Source organism: Monodelphis domestica, chromosome 2 (assembly GCF_027887165.1).
Source record: "Monodelphis domestica isolate mMonDom1 chromosome 2, mMonDom1.pri, whole genome shotgun sequence".
NCBI classification, from domain to species: domain Eukaryota; kingdom Metazoa; phylum Chordata; class Mammalia; order Didelphimorphia; family Didelphidae; genus Monodelphis; species Monodelphis domestica.
Window position 1 is genome coordinate 214540282 of NC_077228.1, and position 25202 is coordinate 214565483.

At 40.2% G+C, this 25202-nt stretch overlaps 1 protein-coding gene across 4 annotated transcripts; it reads right to left on the bottom strand.

Moving 5' to 3' along the window:
* Nucleotides 1-444: 444 nt before the first annotated feature.
* On the bottom strand, nt 445-24972 carry RPL38 (ribosomal protein L38). Of its 4 annotated transcripts, none has more exons than XM_056817206.1 (5): nt 24951-24972; nt 7218-7261; nt 5902-5962; nt 2268-2390; nt 445-518 (listed from the first exon to the last, which is right to left on the bottom strand). In XM_056817206.1, exons 2-5 carry the CDS (start codon nt 7218-7220, stop codon nt 493-495), a joined length of 213 nt encoding a protein of 70 aa, XP_056673184.1. In that variant the 5' UTR covers nt 7221-7261; nt 24951-24972; the 3' UTR covers nt 445-492. The 4 variants fall into 4 exon arrangements, with proteins under 4 accessions (XP_056673184.1, XP_007482758.1, XP_016286155.1 ...); XM_007482696.3 differs by lacking the exon at nt 24951-24972 and adding an exon at nt 7478-7585; XM_016430669.2 differs by lacking the exon at nt 24951-24972 and adding an exon at nt 7460-7535.
* Between the last annotated feature and the right edge of the window lie 230 nt (nt 24973-25202).

Sequence of the window (25202 nt, forward strand, 5' to 3'; positions counted from 1 at the left end):
CCAACAGTTAAAGAGCAGATGTATGGAAGGGGTTGGGAGTATAAGTTTCTGGGTTCAAATCTGGTTTAAGATACTTCCTAGCTGTGCAAATCCCAGGCAAGCCACTAACCCCCATTGCCTAGCCCTTACTGTTCTTCTGCCTTAGCACCAATATAAGTTATTGATATTGAGATGTAAGGTAAGGGTTTGGAAAAAAAAAAGTCCAGAAGTAGAGATTATAGTAGTCCAAAGAAAAGGAGTGGAAGGGGAGGGAAGGAGAGCAAATAAGTAATTTCTGTGCACTGTTTTCTTCTTTTCAAAAACTTATCTGATGTTTTGTTATTTTGATTTTTGTCTTTCCTATCCAAGGAAGTAAAAGTCTGATACAGGTTACACCAGTGTATACTAAACCATCAGAAGTAGAAACACAAGCATCCTTCAAGAAAAGACAAGACACCAAAGAAATCTTTTTTCCCCCCAAAATTTTAATATATGTGAATGTGAATGATTCCTTCACTTCAGCTCCTTCACAGCCAAACCTAGAGGGAAGTAGACAGAAATGAGTCACCCAGAAGGCAGACTTTCACTCTAATTACTACCTCTGCCTGTCTAGAAACATTTTAACATTTGTAGTGTAGCTAAGGGAAAAGCTGGCAAAGCTTAGAAAACATTAGCAGTCCCCAAAGATGTTTATTTTAAACAAGTGTTAAGCCTGACTACTGAAACAATGGAAACGGGCCCATATACCCAGACAGTGGGAGATTCCAATTAAGTCATACAAAGCCAAAGCTACACTGTCTTTCCCCTCCCAGGAGAGCAGAGGAGCCAGGGCTCCAAAAGCTTCAATTTAGCTTAGCTGTAAGAGCCTCTTTCATAAACCACTCTTTTCATTTGGCAAATACTAGAACATCTTTATTTCTGTTCAGTGCTTTGTATCACCAGGTAGGCAGGTCCCAACACAACCAAAAGTGATCTAACCAAAGCTCCTAAGTGAGGATTACAGTTAATAAACATCTTTCCCCTGAATCTTGTGCCAAGGATTATTTTATACCTGTTTTTATAGATGAGGCAAACACTTATTGGATTCCATTAAAAAAAAATATATATATATATATATTCTTGGTCAGGTTATAGATAGCCCCTCTTAGATAAGTACAGCTGAAAATCTCAATTCAATTTGCATTTCTGATATCCGAAGGAGAAATAAATCTGTGACACTAATAACCATATGTTAACAGGTCAACCCACCAAGGCAACATTATAGAATAGAGTGTGGGACCTGGATTCAAAGTCTGGTTTATAAACCACAGGCAAATTAATTTACTAAGATAAAACAGGTTTTGAGTACCCACACTAAGAAATAATAGTACTTTAGGCAAAACATTCAAGTATTGGTAAATGGTCATATTTATTCAGCCCTTTCATATTTACAAAGGGCAGCTAGGTGGCACAGTTCCTGGCCCTGGTCTGGAATTCAAACCATGCCTCAAGGACACTCACTAGCTATGCCACCCTATGCAAACCATTTCACTGCATTTGCCTCAGTTTCCTTTTCTGTCAAATGAGCTGGGGAAAGACATGGCAAACCACTTCAGTATCTTTGCCAAGAAAACTCCAAAAGGGTTCACAAAGAGTTTGACATAAATGACCAAACTTCAGGTTCAAAATGCACTTCCCTCCACAATCCAGCTAGGAGGTTGGCAGGACTTAAACCCTATTTGGTCAGCTGGTTCAAAGTTTGGCACCATTATACTGTAGCCAATACGCAATACCTGGTACAAGCCACACAGCAGCTCACCAGAAATATTTCAAGTTGTTTATAAAGCACAAAAGTTTATAGGGACAGTCCCTTGAACAGTAGTTAATTCAGAAGTACCCATCTTATAAATATATATATAAATATAAATAAATAAATAAAATAAATTTGCTGTCAAAATTTAGGGGCAGGGAGGTGAATCCATGGATGGATGGATGGATGGATGGGTGTGTGTGTGTGTGTGTGTGTGTGTGTGTGTGTGTGTGTGTGTGTGGGTGGCCAGGCTAGGAGATGGGAGGTCATGAGTTCAAATCTGCCTTTAGGCAATTCCCAGCTGTGACCCTGGGCAAGTCACTTAATCCCAGTTGCTTTGCCCTTTTGGCTTTTCAGTCTTAGACTGACAGAAGGAAAGGGTTAAAAAACAAACAAAAAAACAAAATACAATCTTAATCTTTTTACACTCTTGGTTGGCCCTTTCAGAAAATAGGTTCACATTTCTAACTTTGTGCTCAAAACTTTTAGGCAAACTCACCAGGAGGCAGGGACTGTTTAAGTTTCTCTGCCTTTTCTTTGTCTGTGATGACCAAAGTGTACAGGTACCTGCTGCAGCGAACCTTGAACTTCACATTGTCCTTGTTTTTCTTGATCTTGACAGCTATAAGAAAAAAAGGTTACTAAGTTAAAGGATGCGACTATCCTAAAAGTAGTGGAGGCAGCAATTTGGAGGTTGGAAGGGACCTGGTTTGCCTACTAGTCACCTTTCAAGTTCAAATAAATGCCTCAAATTTGAGATTGAACTAAACTAAAAATGGTACTAGTTGGTTATAGTAATATAGTAAGGTTATGCATCAGTTTCTTGGTCTTCACCAAAAGGCAGCTCATATTTTTCTAATGTTCTCATATCTATTCCTCTACATCAAGAGCAAAGCTTTTGATAAAATGGCACCAAATTTGAAAATAAGCACCCCTCCCCCCATTACCGTCTGTCTTAAGAGCCAATAACAAAGGGGGGCAGAGAGCTGGCTCAATGGACAGAAAGCCAGAAGGTCCTGGGTTCAAATCTCACCAGACATTTCCTAGCTGAGTATCCCAGGATAAATCATTTAACTCTAATTGCCTAGCCCGTACTACTCTTCTTAGGATGAAGACACAGCATTGATTCTAAAACAGAAGCTAAGAGGTTTTTGTTTGTTTTAAATGATATAACTATCAGTTCCAAGGCAGAAGAGTGGTAAAGGCCAGGCAATTGAGGTTAACTTGTCCAGGGTCACACACCTCAAAAAGTGTCAAGGTCACATTTGAACCCATGAACCCAAGTCATCCTGACTCCAGGTCTGTCACTCTATTCACTGAGCCACCTTAGCTGTCCCCAAACTGTACCAAGTCCAAGTTTTAAGACAAAAAACTCAAATTAAAGATTAATCTGTTTGAAGTTTTACATTTACATAATGCTTAGACTAATGCTAAAACTGTCAGCACATTTCCATACATCCTAGAGGTACTTAAGATGGGCAGAACACATCTGCTTCTTAGGATCAGTTATAGTAATTCCATCAGAATTCTCAAACTCCTTGTTTCTCACTTTAAAAACAGCATACAGAAAACCCCAAGAGCTAATCATTACAAAAGCTGTTAGAATGCTAACAAGTAAGAAGCAGGTGGCTAAGTACTGAATTTAGGTACTTGTGTCAAAGTACTCAAGTGAATGAATAGAAAAAGCACCCCCACACACAAATTCCAGAGGAAGTCTCACAATTAGATTAACTCTGCCATCAAAAACTACAACTCCATTTATTTCAACATTTTTAGGGGATGTGGATGTTAAGTGCTAGCATTCCACAAGAAGTAGCACTCCAGTAATTTGAGGTCACAACTAGCGCTTCATATTAATTCAGAGTAAGCTAAATTTCTATTCAAATGAGCAAATTCTTCTGTCCAACCCCTTTACTAAACAATCTATTCTGTACAACAGATGCACTCATAAAAATCTGGGTGCCAAATGAATTTCTGCAAAATACTTTGAAAATGAACGTAAGGAATCCAGGAGTACCCACTGGTAGCTAACCTAATTTACTGCCTTTGCAAATTAAACAGTAGATTAAAACTTAGGTTATTTCGCTTATGGCTTTGTGAGGGGGGAAGGGGAGACACACAACACAGGGACAGGACATAACATTTCATCTTTAGCTTTTTGTCTCCATATCCCAAACCTATTTACCTACCCTCTCCCTCCTCCACTGAACAGTACCACATATGCTCCTAAATTTGCCATCCTGCAAAATACCATTCTTTAGATTCCAGATTTTACTGGATTTTTAATTAAAACTAGATGTAAAAGGTACTATATAAGTACTGTTAAATACCAAGTACTAAAGAATTGTTATTGTAGAGGCAGCTAGTTGGCTTGGTAGAGCAAGGGATAAAGCTGGGAGGTTGTGGGTTCAAATTTGGCCTTAGACCCTTCCTAGATATGTGACTGAGCAAGGTCACTTAACCCCAACTGCCTAGCCCTTGCTGATCTGCCTGGGAATGGACATTTTTTTTTTTGTAAAATTCCAAGACAGGAGATAAGGTGTCAAAACCCCCCAACAATATTGCTATTATACCATTTAGAGCTGGAAAGATTATGTAGTCAAACTTCCTTCTGACATGGAGCATCTGAAAAACTCAATGACTTGTCCAAGATCACATATGTAGTAATTCTCAAGTCAGAATTTGAAATATCCTTTGACAATAGACTCAGAACTTTTTTCAAAAGGAAAATAAATGTCCCACTTGGAAGGTGAGGAAAGGTCCATGGAAGGGGTATTAATTAAAAATATAATTTCATACCTTTACTTTTTTGGTAACAACTCCAAGAAAGGGCAAGATCAGTGGGGTTTTGAGACTGCATTTCAGCCTAAGTCCTCACTCTAGGCCTGGCACCATATCTCCTGTGCCACCTAGCTAGCCATAAATTTTCTTTTTCAACATAAAAGCAGGTCTCAGTCCTCTTCTGAACTTCTTTTTGTAAAAATCTGTTTTAATGAACCCCTTCCACCACAACTACCACTACACCTAGCAACTCCTTGTTTCCCAGAAGCCCTCTGGAACTCTTCCCCCTTTCCTCATTCTCAAAAGAACCAGGTACAATATGGGCATTCACACTGGGGAGACTGACATAGGAACAAAAACAGGCAGGCTCATTTTTAGCTAAATTCACAGGGCTATTCTTTGGGCTAAGTTTCAAAGAGATTGTGCTTTATAAAGAATGAGAGAGGAAGAGCAAAAAAGACAGAGAACCTAATGGTAGGAATTTTGGACCAGAGTAGATATTTTAATTCACCAAAGGCTCCAAATCCTGGCCGCCAAATGTATCCTCCCTTCTCTGAATCTCAGTTTTCCCTTTGCTATGATTAACAAGGAAAAGAAAATCAGTCCCTCTTTCTTGGCAGGATCAAATGAGAGCTGATATATGCAGGCAATCTTATAATATAGCATAGCACAAAGTGTAGGAGTTGGAACCAGTTAAAAGACCCAGGTTCAAGTCTTAGTGGCTAATTAATAGAGACTGTGAGTATTTTTTTTTCTTTTTCAGGCTTTGTCTCACCATGTGTAAAATACGAAGTGCCTTTTAGCTCTAATAGTACCCCCCCCCAAACTTATGTAGTTAGTATTGCTCAAAGTTATTAGTTTGACAAGGGGCACTGAGCTAATAAAAGCCCCTATTCTACTACTAATAAGGCAGTTAAGTGTGCTGAACCAGATAATACTCCCATCTTTTAGTTCTAATACTATAAACAACGTTTTGGATGTCTTTGGCAACCTAGTGAAGGACAAGGACTCCATTCTCAGAATACACTATAAAACATAGAATTACAAAGGAAAGCAATTATAAAATGGCAATTAAGATACCCCTCCCCATTACAAACCCTTGATCTGAGCTATGTACTAGTGTTAGACAATTAAAAGTTCATCTGAAAGACAAAAAACAACCACATATACTACTGATGGGAGTCTTTTTCAAGGAATGTGAAGAAGCCCAAATTCTAAACCTTACCATGTATGTCACAGCTTGCTGCAGCTAATTTGATTCATTCCTTCCCCCCCTAAAATATACACATCTAGGCAACATGTAGAAAGTCTATTACAAACATCTGAATGAAGGGGGAGGAGAGAGAACTTACATTTGGCGTCCTTTCGCCTGGCTGTAAGCAAAAAGTCTTTTATTTCCTCAATTTTTCGGGGCTGCAACACAATAAAAACATTAATTGGGATTCTCATTGGTGCAGACTCTCCCACCCTCCATAAGAAGTGATAAAATTGTCCAATAAGAGTATCTTAAGTACCAAAGCACTGGTAATAAACTAGAGAATTAAGCAATTTCTACTGTCAAAAGGACTCACTTGCAGAACTAATATTAGGAAAGCCTGAGAGGGAGCTATGTAGCCTGGAATCAGGAAGACTTGGGTTCAAATCTGACCTCATACACTTCCTATCTGCGTCACCCTAGGGAAAGTTATTTAACACAGACAGGGACTCAAGAAATATCATTTCATGGAACATTTGATCGTCTTGCTTTGCAATGCTTATGAAGAGCATAAACAAACTGAAACTGCAATTTATATGCCAACTTCTGTTGCAGAGGATAAAATGAAGAATTCTATGAAATATATATAATACTTTATGACTTTACTGCAAAGATATAGAGGTCAATGCAAATTGTGAATGGAAAATGAAATTTGGTACTCAAAAAATATTTGTAAACTGACTTGTAAACTAAACAGAAGCTTCAGGCTACTCGTTTTACCCCAAATATTTTTTTAAAAGCCCATTGCCTCCAAGAGTTTCTAGTCCAGGGATCCTTAACCACTTGTTTCATGATCATCTTATGTGTATAATTTTCAAATGTACAAGATAATTCAGAATTACATATGAAACAAATCCCATTGAAATAACTATCACAATATTAAAAAACCCAGACTCACAGATTTCAGGTTAAGCACCTCAGTACTAACACCTTCATTTTAATAGAGTAAAAATCGAAACAGGCCCAGGGGAGTTGTCTTGCTTAAAATCATAAAGGTATTATCTGAATTCAGGTCCTTAGTTAAGGTTCCCCTCTCCAAAAGGAAAAGCATTGACAGAAAAACGTCTGGCATAAAACGGATAAGGTACAGGGTATGGGAATAAGGAAGACTTGGGTTCAAATCTCAAGTGAGGGAAAGAAAATTCATTAGCTGAGACCCAGGGACAGCGAGGAAAGTAGCTAGGTGGTGCAGTGAATAAAGCACTGAATTTATGAGTCGAGTAAGCCCTGGGTTGAAATCTAGTTCCATGTAACCTCGAGCAAATAACAATCTTCTGTCTCAAGTTTCCTTGTCTGGAAAAGGAGACTGGACTTGGAGGGGCCACTAAGGTCCCTTCCAGCATCCTCATCCCCCGGTCATTTCTGTGGAAAAAGCAAGCCTGTGGAGGAACAGGCCTCAGGCCTGGCACTCACCATGGCGGCGACGAGGGGTCAGCGCGTGGCCTGGGAGATCGAGCCTGCAAGAGAGGAAGGGAACATGGCGTCAGCTGGCCGGGGCCCCCCCGCGTTCCCAGTCAGGTCCCTAACCCTCGCTCCGGGAATAAAATTTCTGGTTATATCTCAATTCCCCCCACTTCCATCCCCTAGAGAGACCTCAGGTCCGCCCTGGACTCCCACAAACGGAGGATGCCGCTGGATTTCCCACCGGAGCTTACCGCAGGAGAGATACTCACAACTGCCAAGCGGCCGAGGAAGACGGAAAGGAATGAACTTCCACTTCCGGCCAATTAAGACCGCCCACAGTAACCCGGTGCTACGGTATCCGCATTGGATAAAACGTCATAGTTTTGCGTTTCACTCCCTCCTCCCTTCAGTCTCTAGATCTACCCGCCCGGATCTCTTTTCTGCGATTATGCATATTTATGAACAAACAAACCCACCCAGGGTTTAATGTAGGGAAGCTTGCCCACTTTCAGTCCCTCCCGTTTTCTGCTGCCTAATTATTGAGTTATTGAAGAGACACGGACTCTGAAATGAATCACCCAATTCTAGCTCCTTTATCAACTTTAGTGGTTTTGGGTCAAGTCACTTACTCTGAGTCTTATTTTTTCCCACTAATAAAATCGGAAAGGAGAGACTGAAGTCTAGCTTTGTAATTTCAACATTTAGCACCAAGACTAGCACCAAGGAGGCACTGCTTTGTGATAGGGAGAGGAAGTCTAAGCACAGTCTGACATTCAGATTAGATTTTCAGAAAAGAGATTTCAAAATTGTCGGAAAAAAAAAAAGGTAGGTATGTTCCCACGGACTTAGGATCCCTCTTCATTTCCCACTCAGCTGTATCTTTTGAACTTCATGTTCCAGTACTGTAGATAGTACCGTGGAGAGAATTCGGGGTTTCCTGGGTTCAAATCCATCCTCAGACTTTAAGTAGCAGTGTGCCCTTTAGCAAATCACTTCATTCTGTTTACCTCAGTTTCCTCATCTATAAAATGAGCTGGAGAAGAAAATGGCAAACCAAGATCTTTGCAAAGAAAACCCTAAATGAGGTCACGTAGAGACAGTCATTGTTGAACAACACCATCACGATTCACAGGGACTTATTCGCCCACGAGATCATATTAGCCCTGAAACTCACATCTCATCAATATCTTCTGCCCTTGAAGTACCTTTGAATGGAGACTGGAGAGCTCTTTCCAGAACCTTTCCCACTCAATTGAACTCCTTTGCACAACACTTTGAGGGCAGAGATTGCCTTTCTTTATTGTATTTATAATTCAAGTACTTTTAGTACAGTGTCTGGCCTACAGTAGGAACTTAATAAATGTTTATTGCTTCACCTTATAGAAAGAAAGCCCAGGAGAGATGAGAGATACTCAAGATTTAAATTATGATAATACAAAGGGAAACAATTTATGATTGTGTACATGAATGAAAAAGAATTTAAGGGAGTGTCCATCGATTGGGGAATGGCTGAACAAATTGGTAGCTGATGGTGATGGGATACTATTGTGCTAAAAGGAATAATGAACTGGAAGAACTCCAGGTGAACTGGAAAAACCTCCAGGAATTTATGCAGAATGAAAGGAGCAGAACCAGGAGAACATTGTGCATAGATTATCAGTCTCTCTCTACTAGCAGCAATGCAATGATCCAGGACAATTCTGAGGGACTTATGAGAAGAACACTATCCACACCCATAGAAAGAACTGTGGGAGTAGAAACTCAGAAGAAAAACATTTGATTCATCACATGGTCCAATGGGGATATGAATGGGGATGTTGAAAATCACTCTATTGCAAATATTAATAATATGGAAATAGGTTTTGAACAATGATACATGTAAAACCCAGTGGAATTGCATGTTGGCTCCAGGAGGGAGGAGGGAGAAGGAAAAGGAAAGAACATGAATCATGTAAATATGGGAAAGTATTCTAAGTTAAATAAATAAATGAAAAGAATAAACTGAAGGAAAAAAGCATTTATTAAGCATTTACTGTGTGCCAAGAATAGAGTTAAGCAATAGGAGTGAGAATACAAAAGAAAAGACAGATTACCCTCAGGGAGCTTCCCTCTTAATAGAGTGAGACAACCCGTGTGGTTTAGGAGGGGTATTTTGGTTTGTATGGTTACAGGATGGTGAATAGAGTTACTAAAAAGCAGGGTGACATACCTACTTTTTCCCCCAGCTACAACAGAGTTCATTACTCTAACTCACCCCACATAGCCAGTCAGTTGCTAAATCTTGTCAATTTTGCCTCCATAACTTCTCTCAAATGCTCATATTTCTCTTCATACGTTTTCATCTGAACTATTGCAGTAACTTCCTATCAAGCCTTCCTTGCTTCAAACCTCTCTCCATTCCAGGCCATTCTCCATATACTATTGCTGTTCAGTTGTGTTCCACTCTCCATGACCCCGTTAGGGGTTTTCTTGGCAAAGATATTGGAGTGATTTGCCACTTCCTTCTCCAACCCATTTATAGATGAGGATCTGAGCAAACAGGGTTAAGTGATTTGCCCAAATTGAAATAGCTAATAAGTGTCTTAAGTCATATTTGAACTCAGATCTTTCTGACTTTGGGCCTGGAGTTCTATCCATTGCACCACCTGGCTGCCTCTATGCTCCACCCACATAGCTGTCAAGTAATTTCATAAAGGATGAGCATGACCATGTCTCCCTGCTACCCAATAGATTCTAATGCATTCCTATTACCTCAAGGATTATATATAAACTCCATTTTCCATAATTTATCCTCTTCTTTTACTATTTTTCTTATATATTGTTCTCCATTACCTCTGTTTCAGCAAAAGTGGCTGAGTTGCTGTTGCTTGTGGGTGATGCCTAATTTCTTATCTCTCTGCCTTTCTTCTGGCTGTCTTCCAATTCTGGAATGCTCTACCAACTCCCCTCGGCTTTCTTGAATCTCTGGTCCTTAATGATCAGCTTAAGTATCATCTTTGGAGAGGTACTTGGTCCTCATAGCTCCTAGTGTCTTCCCTTATCAAGGTTACCTTATTATTGCATTTCACACATACCTAAATATATCCATGATGTCTTTCCCCATTAGAATGTAAGCTCCTTGAGGGCAAGAACTTTTTACTACTGTCTTTGTATGCCTAGAGTAGCATTGGCAAAGACATGGCAATTTGGGGAGCTGCTCTTCCCCCCCTTTCTAGAGCCTGAAGACATTATTTTTTTGCCCTTCTCCTCTGTCCAGTCACCCAAAGCAAGTTCTTTCTCCCTCAGTTCTTTTCAGTATTGTGGGGGCTCACCAGACAGTTTGAATTTGCTCTCTGGGCACTCCAACTCTGAAAAGGTTCAACCAGGATGAGCTAGAGTACAGTATGGTACTTTGTACATGTTGTTTAGTCTTTTCAGTCTTGTCTGATTTTATGATGCCATTTGGAGTTTTTGTTTGTTTGTTTGTTTTTGCAGATTCTGGGGTGGTTTGCCATTTCTTTCTCCAGGTCATTTTTCAGATGAGGCAACAGAGGCAAACAGTTAGACTTGCTCAGGCTCATGTAGCTAGTAAGTGTATGAGACCATATTTGCACTCAGGAAGATGCGGCTTCCTGATTGCACTCTATCTACTATGCCTTTAACTTGTCCACATAGTAGGCACTTTATTAGATGTTTGTTGATTGAAATTTTGAAGGAGACTCTGGGGAATTGTGGAGGTCTTTAGAGATTGACAGCCCGTGGCACTTTATTGTGTCAGATTAAAGAGAGGATATCAGGAGGCAAGATATCTGTCTTTACGTATTTGAAAGCTGTCATGTGGAAGAGAGATTAGACTTGTTCTGCTTGCCCCAGAGGGCCAAACAAAAAACAATGAGTTAAGCTTCTGTAGAGGCAGATTTTCAGCTCTTTGAATGAAAATATCCCCCTAACAATTAGGTGTCTAAAAATGGAATGAACTCCTTGGAATGGTAATGGGTTCCTCATCCTTGGAGACTTTCAAGGAGAGGCCAGATGATCATTTCGGGGGATGTTGTAGAGGCACAGGTTAGTGTAGATAGCCCTAGAAATCCTTACTGACTCCAATTCTGAAATTCTGTGACTTAATGTGTGCTGATAATAGTAATCTTACACTGCGGCTTGATCAGGGTCAATTTTTGGCTCAAAAAATAGAACAAAAGGAGGGAGTAAGGGAGAAGACTAGAAAGTTAAAAGGGAGAAGGCAGGAAAGAAAGTGGGGAAGAGAGAGAAGCAGCAGGAGAATTTTTTGACGTAATTGTTTATGAGGTGGCAGAGAAAGGTAAAGAGTTGGGAGGTCAGAGTGGATGGAAGTGTGCTTGTGATAAAGAGAGAATGGGATCTGTTATGTAGTTATGAAGAAAAGTAAGTTAAACATATAAGAGGTCTGTGACTTCATTTATGTGATATCTTCTTTTTCTTTATATATATGAAAATGCTTGTTTTGTTTGGACATATAAAAGAATTAACAAGAAGGCTAAAGGCAAGAAAAAAGAGATAAAGAGATAGCTCAGGGGAAAAGAAGACAGGTAATGGGACACTCACGTGTGTGAACCCAACTTGTCTTGCAGACAGACTCCTGTAGTTCAATAAACTGTGTTTGCTCACATCTCTTTTCGAGTTCTAACTAGATGTCCCAGAGATGTCTTTAACTCAATATGTTAAAAACTGAACTCTTAGGGTAGCTGGGTGGATCAGTGGGTAGAGAGCCAGGCTTAGAGATGGGGAGGTCCTGGGTTCAAATCTGACCTCACAGACTTCCTATCTATGTGATCCTGGGGAAAGTTCTTAATCCCCATTGCTTAGCCTTTACTGTTCTTTGGAACCAATACATAGTATTGATTCCATGACAGAAAGTAAGGGTTAAAAAAATAAGAAAAGATTAAGTGCAAAAGATTAAGTGACTCAATGGATTGAGAATGAGGTCTAGAGACGGAAGGTATTGATTCTAAGACAGAAAGTAAGGGTTTTTAAAACAAACAAAGAAACTGAACTCATTATTTTTCCTCTAAAACCCTTCCCTCTTCCCAAGTTACCCATTATACCATTCACGATCTCCTAGTCATCTAGCCTCTCAACCTAGATGTCATTCTTGACTCTTCATTCTTTCACCTCCAACCCTCATATCCAAATCTGTTGCCAAATCCTATTAATTTCATTAAAAAATTAAAAAAAAACCCATATCTTCTTGGAATCAATACTTGATTCCAAGGCAGAAGAGTGGTAAGGGCTAGGCAATGGGGGTTAAGTGACTTGCCACAGCTGGGAAGTGTCTGAGGTCAAATTTGAACCCAGGACCTCCTGTCTAGGCTTGGCTCTCAATCTACTGAGCTACCCAGCTGCCCCCTATTAATTCCACTTTTGTAACACTTCCAGCACACTCTCTTTTCTCCTCTGATGCTGTTATCCCCTAGTGCAGGTCCTCGTCATCTCACCAGGACTATTGAAATAACATGCTGGTTGGTCTCTCTTTATCAAGCATCTCCCTACTCTGGTCCATCTTTCACTTAGTTGTCAAATCGACCTTCCTAAAGCATAATTCTGATCATGTCACCTTCCAGTGGTTCAGTGGCTCCCTGTTGTCTCCAGGATCAAATATAAAATCCTCTGTTTGGCTTTTAAAACCCTTCCTAAATGGATCCCTTCCTCCCTTTCAAATCTTATTACACTTTCACTCTTCTCTTCCCCAAACACCCACATGCATTTTCCTGCCTTCCCCACTGTCTCACTGATTTATTTCTCTTAGAAAAACTTCTGAAAGGGAGTAGGGCTAGCAGGAATAACTGCTACACATTCATGATCCCTCTGAGGGGGAAAGAGAGAAGAATGTTGGGAAAAAAAGTGAAGGGAAGAGATGTCACTTTGCTCTCTCCCATTGGAGGATACTTTGCTGTCTTATCTGGTCCTTCAGTCCCATAGTAGAAAGGAAGTCCAGAGGCCATTTGTATGTTGTTGTTCAGTCATTTTCAGTCATGTTCAACTCTTTATGAGCCCATTTTAGATTTTTTTTAGCAAAGACACTGGACTGGATTGCCATTTCCTTCTCCAGCTCATTTTACTAGAAGTGACTTGCCCAAGATTGCACAGCTAGAAAGTGTCGGAGGCCAGATTTGAACTCGGAAGATGAGTTGCCTGACACCAGGCCCTGCACTCTATCCCTTGCCCCATCTAGCTGGCCCAGTTTGAATGTAACAGAGGCTTTACAAGTCTATAGCCTAAATGTCTACTTAGATTGATCATAGTATAGATGCTGATGAACATTAGAGAAGTTGTACAAACTCTCAGGCTATAGAAAAAAAATATATATAGGAAATATAGGAAAAAAAATAGGAAACCATAGAGAACTTTAGAACTGGGAAGACCATGAGAAAGCATCTACTTTAGTCTTCTCATTTTACAGAGAAGCAAACTGGACACCAGAGAGGAAAGATGACTTGTTCAAAATCCAGAAAAAACCCCAACATATTTTTAATGGTGCCCTGGCCTAGTACAGACACTGATTTGGGCTCATCATTCTTTGAATGGTGAGGGTCATGCCAACCAAGTCAAATCATTATATTTTACATTTATTATCTGAAAATTTTTTTCTTTTATTTCATTTTCAGGTCTAAATTCTTTCCATCCCACTCTTTCCTTTCCCCCTATTGTTGATGTGTAATTAGAATCTGCTCCCCAGGACTCTCTTACCCAGCAGCCCATTTACTGCTCACGCTGAGTACAAACACTGCATGTGTATGCAGGAAAGGATGTAGTTTGATGTAACCCTGCCTCCCTCTCTCTTTTTTTCCTTCAGGAAGGCAGTTGTGGAGGTTGGGTGAGAGCTTGGCAGGAAAGTTTACTCACATGGTCATACTTAAACTTTGTCATTCTCTTTTTTATTTCTTCTACTTCAAGTGATTACTAATACTAATAATAATATATAAAATATAATATTTGGAGTTGTTGATATTAATTTTAATCTTACATTGAGAAAGCAAGAAAAAAAATGAAGCCTGTTACAAAAATGTAGAGTCAAGAAAAACAAATTCCCACATTAGCAATATCATATATATATGTTTGTATATGCACATATACATACACACATACATACATAGATACACACACATATTTCCCTTCCACATCTCAGGGCTTATCGCAATGATGTGTAAAATCCACATAAATTTTTTTGATTCTCCCTTTTTTATCATAGAAGAAGTGTGGATTTTTTCTTTTTCTTTTAAGGGGTGTTTATAATGCCTTATTGTAAAATTTGGATGAAGTATTTGGTCATAGGTTGTAAGTCAATATTAAGTAAAAAAATACATTTCCAAGCTTTTTTTGTGCCATCTCCTGGCCTTTGCATGTTGTCTGTAGCTTCTACAAAACCCCCTAAATTCCCATTTAATTTTCTTATGCTGACCAGAGATACAGCAAAACTGCGATGGAGAAAGTTTTGATGTGGAAGGGATACGGTGTGATAGATACACACACACATACACACATAGACACATAGAGGTGTGTGTATATACATGTATATATCCACACACATATATCTCAGTCTACACTCTGATTCCATCACCTCTCTCTCTGGAGGTGGGTAGCATGTTTCATCATGAGTCCTCTGGAATTGTGATTTTTTTTTTTATCCAATTGGGAAAATAGGTGGTGCAGTGGATAGAGCTCTAGGTTTGAAGGAAAGATTTGTCTTCTTGTGTTCTAATCTGGTCTCAGCCATGCACTAGCTGTGTGACCCTGGACATTTCACTTAACCCTGTCTGCCTCAGTTTCCTCATCTGTAAAATGAGATGGAGAAGGAAATGGCAAACCACTCCACTATCTTTGCCAAGTGAACCACAAATGGGTCAGAAAGAGTCAGATGCGACTGAAACAACTGAATGACAATAAAATTGTGCCTTTCAGTTCTTTCTTTCAAAGTTGTACATTTAATAAGCACCTGCCTCATGGCTAGCAGTGTGCTAGACCTGGGGGGGGGATTTTTAACAAGTGATGTCTGCCTTCAAAGAGACGGTACCTTTATGATATTATATGACAAAGAAAATGAGACTCTTTCCTTGGAGTTTCACTAGAAGCCGGCAGGACTGTTGTGATACTGGCTGGCTTCAGATACTTAAGAGAACCAGGAGAAGGGCAGAGAATGGAAGCAGGAGGGGTGGGCACCTCTTCAGCCTCTTCATCTCTGCAGGCATGCATTGTATGAGTTTCACTGCCACGTATTTACCCTTCTCAATTCTGGACTAATTAGGATGCCAGAAGACAGGAATTGGACTTACAATTAGCAACTTTACAAGATGGCAGAGTAGTCAGAAGCCTAATGGCATGATTTGAGAAGTGCCAGAAAGATTCATTTCTTCTTCTCCAAAAAAAAAAACAACCAAAAAAGCCCCCCCCCCTTCCTCACCATCTGTCATAAGAACTGCAATTGTATCATTAGAGATTAATTCCTTTGTGACTTTTCTTTGAAAAGAAATCCTAAAAAAATTCTTATCTTTTATCTTAGAATTAATATTGTGTCCTGGTTCCAAGGCAGAAGAGAGCTAAGGGTAGGCAACGAGGATTAAATGACTTGCCCAGGGTCACACAGCTAGGCAATGTCTGAAGTCAGATTTGGACCCAGGATCTCCCATCTCTAGGCCTGGCACAGAGCCACCTACCTGCCCCCATATCTTTTCTGTACGATACTTTTGAGATAAAGCTGGACTTGTGATTAAGGACATAATAGTCCTAGAAGAAAGAACCTGTCTGGGGTTGGGGAAGAGGAGGAGTTGCTAGGTAAGGGTTTGGTTCAAGACATTATTGTTATTATTTTAAGACTGGGCCTTTCTATTTCTCCAGTGGCTACCCATGGACAGGATCCCATTACCAGTCAGCAAGGGAGCTGTCCAACCTGGGCCATGGTTTGTGCCTTCTTAATAAACCTGGTGTCTTCCTCCAGGGCTTTCAGAGTAGGTCAGAAATTACAAGGAGGCAGAAGCACAACATTCTGGTAAATGACAGTTTGTCTCACTCAAGGTCTTTTTGATAGCATCATCTTTCTTTATCTCTTCCTCCTCCCCCACCAACCTCCTTAATAGCCCAGTTTGTCATTTTACATTTTTCTATAAGTAAAAAACAGACCCTTCTTTATCATGTGTCCTTAATAAATGTTTGTCCACTTGAATAGAGGCAGGAATATGGTAGCTATAGGTCTCTAAGTTATGTACATTCTTTTTCCCCCCAACCCTTACTTTCTGTCTTAGAATCAATACTATATATTGGTTTCAAGGCAGAAGAGTGGTAAAGACTGGGCAATCAGGGTTAAGTGACTTACCCAGGGTCACCCAGCTAGGAAGTGTCTGAGGCCAGATTTGAACCCATATGGTTATCCATTTACTGAGTCTCCTAGCTGCCCCTTGATTATATTTTGATATAAAAAAAATTCAATGGGAGTAGAAAAGCTGAATCAGGGAAAAAGGATGTCAAAAAATGTTAAGATAAGCTACGTCTTAGAATTTTGTTTGCACTTTTAAATTTTATTTTAGTATCAATTGTTTGTTTTTTTAAACCCTTATCTTCTGTCTTAGAATCAATACTGGGTATTGGTTCTAAGGCAGAAGAGTGGTAAGGGCTTGGAAATGGAGATTAAGTGACTTGCCCAGGGTCACACAGTATAAAAATTAAATTATATTTCTATTAATAAAAATATTATATTTTATGAGGTTTATTAAGGATCATTAGAAATTCAGGGAATAAAGAAGATACAAAATAAAAACCACATGCCCATGGCTGATTAGCCTTTTTAAAATCCTGGGTTTAGCATACCATTATACTTGCTACATCATTGCAAAAAGGAAGAGAAGAGAAGGTGATAGGCATTACTGCCAGTTAAATACCAATTGTGATCTAGCCAACGTGGAGACTCAGGAGAGATTATAGGGAATTGTGGGAAATACCAAGGACTTCTGGGGAATGAAGTCTAGGGTTCAAAATCCCCATTTTTATAACAGCTAGGGAGTGCCTGAGGCCAGATTTGAACCTGGGACTTCCTATCTCTAGGCTTGGCTCTCAATCCACTGAACCACCCAGCTGCCCCCTTTTAGTATCAATCGTAAGATGGAAGAGCAGCAGTAAGAATTAGGTAATTGGGATTAAATGACTTGCCCAGAGTCACATAGTTAGGAAGTATCTGAGGCTAGATTTGAACCTAGGACCTCCCATCTCTAGACCTGGCTCTCTATCTATTGAGCTACCTAACTGCTCCTTAACTTAATTAATCTGTGGTCATGACAGCAACTTTGAGCAAAGATCTACAAGAAAGTCATTCCATAACTAAGGCAGGGCTGAAGTTTAGACATGTTAGCTGTGCTTGAAGTCTGCCAACATTCCAGAACCCACTTGGCTTAGTATCTTGTTAGCAACAATTATTTATATATATGATATATATATATATATGATATATATAGCAACAATTAACAATAATTAATGAAAATGGGTAACTCCTGGAGATATATCTCCTTCCCACGTTAGAGGCTGCATTGCAGGCAATCCCTTCCCATTGCTTGTTGTTGTAGCAATAACAGAGATGAGGATGCGAATCATACCACCTGCCCTTGTTGTAATGGGCTTCACTTCCCCCAAGAAACAAACATTTGCTAGTGATGGTTTTCTTGGAACAAAATACAGGTTGGTACCATTTGTGAGGAAGGATGTTGACTGACTTCAAGAAGGTGATGATTGAGTGGCGAAAAAACTAGACTTATTCTCCTTCACAATTTTGCCTGATGCCAGTCCTAGATGGCTGCTTTCCTCTTTGGTCATCATAGCCACCACTTTTGAGTCTTCCTTGGAAATTTAGCATTGTACGGCAACATGAATGCTGAATGTGGATACAAAAGCTCCGAGTTTGAATCCTCCCTCTGGAGCTTCTAGCTGTGTGATCTTCTCTGGATCTCAATTCCTTCCCTTCTCTGATGGGACTAGATGGGACCAAGTTGACCTCCATGGTCTCTGGCTCTAAAATGGTACCTGCTCTGTACCATAGAGGTAATGAGGGCCAGTGGCCACAAGAGGGAGCAAAGGCATGGGACTAGAATCAAAGTTCGAAAGGCTTTGCCATTCCTGCCTGAGATGCTAAGTTGTCAGAGTGGGGAGGGACGGGGAGGATCCTGCCATCTAAAGCCTGGTGATCAAGAGGCCATCCTACCCTTTTGTGTGCAGCGTGGACTGCTCTTTCAACTATCCTAGAAAGAGACCTTTTGCAGCCAAGTCTGAAAACTGTCTGAGAGAGGCAGTTAAACAGTTGATTCATTTTGTTACCTTGGTGAAACTGGGGAAGAGGGAAGGAGAGCTGAGGGAAAGGAGGCAGAGTTCTTCCCCCAGGGACCCAAAGGAAGGAATTATTATATTATATTTTATAAATTATATTTTAATAGTATTACTTATAGATGATATATATTTTACATTATATTATTATACAGAAATATGATATATCAATATGATATAATTATAGAAATGAGCATAAATATATATCAAATATAGATTATAATTTCTTGGAGAGAAGTGGTATTTAGGATCTCTCTAGGCTGTCAGACAGAACTAACTCCACTAATGTGATTTTTTTTTAACCTAAACCTTCTGTCGCAGAACCAATACTGTGTATTGGATCCCAGACAGAAGAGCAGTAAGGGCTAGGCAATGGGGGTTAAGTGACTTGTCCAGGGTCACACAGCTAGGAAAGGTCTGAGACCAGATTTGAATCCAAGCCCTATTGATTCCAGGGCTGGTCCTCAATCCTCTGAGCCAACCCAATGTACTTAAAAAAACTCCTCAAATTTGTCTAGGAGTATGAGAGAACTGAGGGGAACTCATTTAAAGAAGGACAGATCTTGGGCCCAATACTTTTTTTTTTAGGTCCAATCTCATTTCTTTGAGGTCAGTGGGTCAATAGATTCTTCATGGTTATTGAACCAACCATGTATCCTTTCCTTGGGAGCTTGAAGTGGTCACCTCTCTCTCGTGCCCTAAAGAAGAGTCCCATGCTCATTTCCTCTGAAAAATGCAAGTCCAAATGCTAATAATAATTTGTATTGGTATGTCAATCAACAAATATTTACTATTATGTACACCAGAAGTATTGCTAAGCACTAGGGATACAAACACAAAAAAAAGAAGAAAAGGAAAAAGAAACCATTTCTACTCTTAATGAACTTAGACTCTAATGTGGGAGATAAGAAAAAACATACATAAGCATAAAGGCAGGTTGTGGAATTAGGATCTTATTAAGAGGAAGGGTTCCCAGGTGAGAAAACACTCTCTACTAATTTAGATCAATAAGCTTTCTGCAGTTTGTAGTTTTAGAGAGCTGTCCAGAGCATTGAAATCCTAATTGACTTCCCCAGGGTCACACTATCAATCAATCAATCAATCAATCAATCAAAGCAGTTGTATGGTGCAGTGGTTAAACCACTGGCCTGGAGCCAGGAAGACCCGAGTTCAAATCTGGTCTCAGACATTGGTCTCAGTGTGATCCTGGGCAAATCACTTAGCCTCTGACTGCCTTAATCCCCTGGAGAAGGAAATGGCAAAGCACTCCAGTGACTTTGTCAAGAAAATCCCATTGGCTTGCTATATAGTCTATGGGGTCAAGAAGAGTCAGACATGCCTGAATGATTGGATAACAACAACAAATGTGCCAGCTACTGTGCTAACTACTGGGAATACAAAACGAGGCAAAAGATAGTGCCTGCCCTCAAGAAGCTCACAATCTAATGTGTCAGTGGTGGGATGTGAATCCAGGTGTTTGTTCTTAGGTTTAAGGCTGGCCCTCTACCCAGGATTCTATGCTGCTTCCATAAATATATAAGGAGAACAAACAAAAATAAAATGCAAAAGTGGTAAAATGTAAAGTGATTAGGGAGAGAAGGCACTCATGTGAAGGGAATCATTTCTCATCTTTTACCTATCCAAGTGATTCTAATAAACTTTATTAATTTAAGGTCAGTCTCATACTTTTAATTCTTACACACTCAAGCTTGGTGAGAATAGGAAAGATCATTTTTACCAAAACTTTTTGTTTCATGTAAACAGTGTTGCTTGAGCCTCATCTTGAAATAAGAGGGATTCTGTGACTTCTATAAATAGTGCCTTAAAGTCTACAAAACATTTACATATCCAATGTGTTACTCCCTTACAACAACCTTATGAGAGAGGAAGGCAGTTATCAGCTCTGTTTTATATGTACTTACATGGAAATGCTACTGTGGCTTTCTGCACTTTTCTCTAAAGGGACCATGATATAACATAAACTATAATGTCATATATAGTCACTTGTACAAACTTGGTTTAGCACTGGCAGAGCCTCCTCCCAATGATGGGGAGCAGGCTCTTTTTTTCTTAAACTCCCTGGGTCTTTATACTTACACCCTAGACCCCTGGGGGAAATCCCTAAAGGTTTAGATTTGATTCATGACTAGGGTCTTCCCAAAAGGGAGAGGTTTTAAAAGTGTGATATAAATCAGGTTTAGGACAGCTATTTATTTCCTCCACCCAAAACACAAAAGTCAGCTCTCATTGATAACATGAAGGAGCAGTAACATAATTTTATTCCACTCTTGGAGGTTGGTACTGTGAAAGGGAATACTTTGTTTTCTTTGTCTATTCTGAGTTTACACTTGTGGAAAGGGAATTCTTTATTCTCTTTGCCTAGTTGGAGTTGACACTTTGGTTAACATTAACTTAAGTATCCCTTCTTAGTACCTCACTGGACTGAAGACAGGATTAACTCTCCTTTGTCTACCTTTTAAATTGAATCAACAAAAGATTGAACACCCTATTTAGTCCTAGGTGAGAAGCCAGCAAGATACCTGGAGAGCTCCATCCTTTTAAAAAATTAATCAGTCAGAAACTTGTGAATTTTTTAAGAGTTCACACAAGAGTTCACATCCTCAGAAACTGTTCAATTAGGAAACTGTAAACCTTTTTGATGAGAAATTGACCTTCAGAAGGTGAGAAGCTGACCCCATAGACACTGCCCCCTGGGGAATGCTAGACAATTTGGAAACTGATTGGCCCCTGTGAAGAGGGGAGGAGACAAGAAGTAACCATGAAAGCAAGCCTGAACTCCTTCAGAGCAGATGGTCTTTGAGAAGATAGTCTGAAGAGATTGTCTTCTGGAGATAGTCTTCTGACTGGGGAGAGTCTTTGAGGGAGCTTCCCTGGAGACTGTGGCTTGGAGCTCAGCTTCAACTTAGACTCTGACTCCTGGACTACTATGTTGGGTGAGTGAAAGGCTGACTTCTTTCCTACTTTCCTAAGAGACTAGCTTCCATCTTGGAGGAGGCCTCATGGTTACTTTTCCCCAGTATTCCTGGTTGAGAGCTAATTAATCTCTGCATGGATTAAGCAGATGCAGGGCAAACCATTTAGGTTGATAGGATAGATACTTCTCTATCCCCCTCACATTTTTCTCCTTTATTGTTTCCTCTCTTTTTATAAATACTTGTAAATAAATTTCTGCCCCCAAATATAATAAATATTGACAACCACATAATTTCATAAAATTATTGTCCAACCATTAATTTTCAACTTTACAGTACTTAAAACATTAAACAAGGAGACTTTAGTGAGATTGCTGAATGGGTATTTTAACTTCACCTTGGCTATGTACTGACAGAACAACTCTTTCAAGTTCCACATTTTCTGGGCAAGCCAGGGCAGGATAGAGTTTGGTGGTCATGTCTCCTTTGAGAGTCATTATGGTAGTTGCAGGGAGCTTCTTCTACTAGGGTGCTCCTCCCTTAGGGCAGCCAGCATCAACTGAGGGGCCCAGGAGCTTCCAGTTTCTTAAACTCATTAGGTCATCTCCAGGGCTAGAATTATCCATTTGAAGAGCATTGTTTGGGTATCTAAAGAAACAAAGCAAAAGAGTCTGCCAAGGGCCCCCAAACTAGGCATGGGATCTGTTAGGTATCACTGAGGTATAAAGTCTTCATAAATGTTGAAGTGGGGAAGGGATCTTTTTTTTTTTTTTTTTTTGATCTCAGGATCTCTCAGGGAGAGAGAGAGAGAGAGAGAGAGAGAGAGAGAGAGAGAGAGAGAGAGATTTGTCTTATCTTCTCCACTTCTTATCTTAAAAGGTTCCCAGTAGCTCTACTAGTGCTCTGCATCCAAGACACTTAAGAAAGTACACATGATAGACTCTCAATAGTCTTTCAAATGCCATAATGAGTCCCAAGCAGTCTATTCAGTACAGATCTTAGATAATCTCCAAATTAATAGTCTTCAGGGAGGGTCTAGGACTACTCAAACTGGTGGGACTGGAGATCACCCTTAGCCCCAAATGCAAAGTTATGCAAATTAAACAAATGACTATTTGCATTGTTTATCATTTTGAGTAAGGACCCAGAGAATATTCACATCTATTCCTGGTTGCTGAATGCCTACATATTCCTTTGGGTCTGTGGGGAGCCCTGTGTAGTATGTGGCCAAAAACATGGTCAGAAGCACTATGGATAGAGGATCCAAGGCATCAGAGTATCTCACCATCTGGGGTTCCCTTTCTTCCATATTACCTTTTTCTCACTTCAACCATGAAGGCCATTCTGATCCAATAGATGTAAAAAGTTCTAGGCCAGGACTGATGGAAGTTAATTTATTGACATCAGTTCAAGATCAGAAAACAAATGAGACACGTGTAAGCTGTGTAACAGGTAACAAAAACACATTTACTTAGCAATAGAATGGAAAGATATTTAGAAAGGATTGGTACTGCTTTACTTTAGTGTAACTTTCCTGCAATGGCAGTGCATCAGCCAATAGTCTCTGTCAAATCTGAGGGAAGAACCCCTTATTCCTTATATGCCAGGTTTTATATTTAGGTGACAAGGAAGCTACATCAATGGTTTGGGCCTTAGTTCCCTAGATTAATTCTCAAGGACATTTTCAATTTCTTCCTTGCCTCCTTGCTCCCTTCCTTCCTCTGTCCCTTCCTTGCTTCCTTTTCCTTTCCCCCTGTTTCCTTCCTTCCTTCCTTCCTTCCTTCCTTCCTTCCTTCCTTCCTTCCTTCCTTCCTTCCTTCCTTCCTTCCTTCCTTCCTTCCTTCCTCCCTTCCCTGCCTCCCTTCCCTGCCTCCCTTCTTTCCTTCTTAAAAAATTCCTCTCCCAAAACAAACAAAAAAACCTCTCATACAAATTGGTCATGTCCAAAAATAAAAGTCTCATTCTTACATGCATTTTAAGTCCATCTGGAAGGAGATGAGTGACATAATTCCTTTCCAGTTCTCTGGTATCATAGTTTATCATTGCAAGTTTCACTATCTTTTAAGAAAAATCTAACCCCCCCCCCCCATTTAGGGTAAACGTTGCTGGATAGGTGATTGTCCTGTTCTCTTCCGAATCCTATATAGGGGGTGAGATTAGTGAAATGGAAGACAGAGTCTCCATCTTAAAGACTTTATAAGGCAAAACATATGCACACATTTAAGAATTCTTCCAAAGTAACATTCTAGAGTGCAAGTAAATATAATGCAAACAGTAAGCTTGAGAGGTCAGGAATAAATGAGCTGGTAAAAAAGAGTCAATCCTGAAAGGTTTCTTAAATGACAAACAGTTAGTCAATAAAGGCAGCTAGAAGGTGCAATGGATAGAGTACAAAGCCTGGAGTTAGTAAGGCTGGGGCTAAAAGTCAGCCTCAGACACAGCTGGGTGACCTTGGGCAAGTCACTTAATCTTGTTTGCTTTGATTTCCTCTTCTGCAAAATGAGTTGGAGAAGGAAGTGACCAACCACTCCAGTGTCTTTCCTAGAAAATCCCAAATGGAGTCACAAAGAATCTGTCATGGTCAGGAGTGAACAATAGCAAGTCAATAAACATTTAAAAATCATCATTTAAAATAAACATTTTAAAATCTCTGCCCTCAGGGAATTTACAGTCTCAAGGGGGAAGATAACACACAGAAGGAAGCTGAATGAAGGCAAATTTTCCATGATGTGCTGAAGGAGAGTAAACTAGAAAATGGTGGAGGGGACCATGTGTGGGCAGACAAGGGTTCCTTCCCTCTCTGAAGTTTAGCACAGCCTTATGAGAAATCTGCGAGACCACAGCTCCACTCATGTTCATTCTCACCCATCAGGGGCCCAGAGTTGGTGCTGCCCTCATTTTGACATATATTCTTCTATGGTCTCCTGCTTCCCATCACTAACAGCTTTAACTTCAATGAGCAGTATGTGGGGCATCCAATCTGCCACCATAAAGAGGATAAATTAGAAGACGTCCATGAGCAGGGAGGAAAATAATATTGGGGAGGGAGATAATCCATCATCAACATAAGGGACAAGCACTACTTCAATATATCACCATATGCCAGGGAGAAGGGACATTAGATTGGGGGGGGGGAGGCAGAGTCCCTTCACAGTAAGGGACAGGGGGCCAACCTATCTGCTTATATATATCTTGCATTATGCAGTGGGAGAGAGGAAATCAATAGAGTTGTCAGGAATTTAATGCATTCAGCATTGCAGACCTTCCCATCACAGGATGCTTCAGATGGATGCTTCAAATAAAGAAGGGGATGGGGAGGAGGGGAAGAGGAGAGAGGGGAGTTAAATACCCTGGCAGGCCAGAGGGGAAGAGGAGACACTTAGTGAGTCTCTGGGAAAATTAAAGTCCATAAATCATTAGGTTCTAGAGAGAGTCCCGAGTAGGTATGACAAGTAAGACCCTTAAAATTAGAAATGTTATCATATGGGCCTCCTACCTCTCCTTTATCAGCCAGAGGGCACCTAAGTGAGGCAGCCTGAATATGGCAGTGAACTTCTTCCCATCCCTGCCATAGAGATTTGTCTAGGCCCAGATGGGGGGGAAGATGGGAACCCGTTTGTGGTGTCACAAAGTGGGGTGGGGGGATGGTCAGAAGGGGACCCTTGCTATTTCTGACGGGAGGAGCTTCATGACTTTGTGGATGACATTGGGACAGATGTTGGGGAAAGGGAATTATTTCAGAGAATTC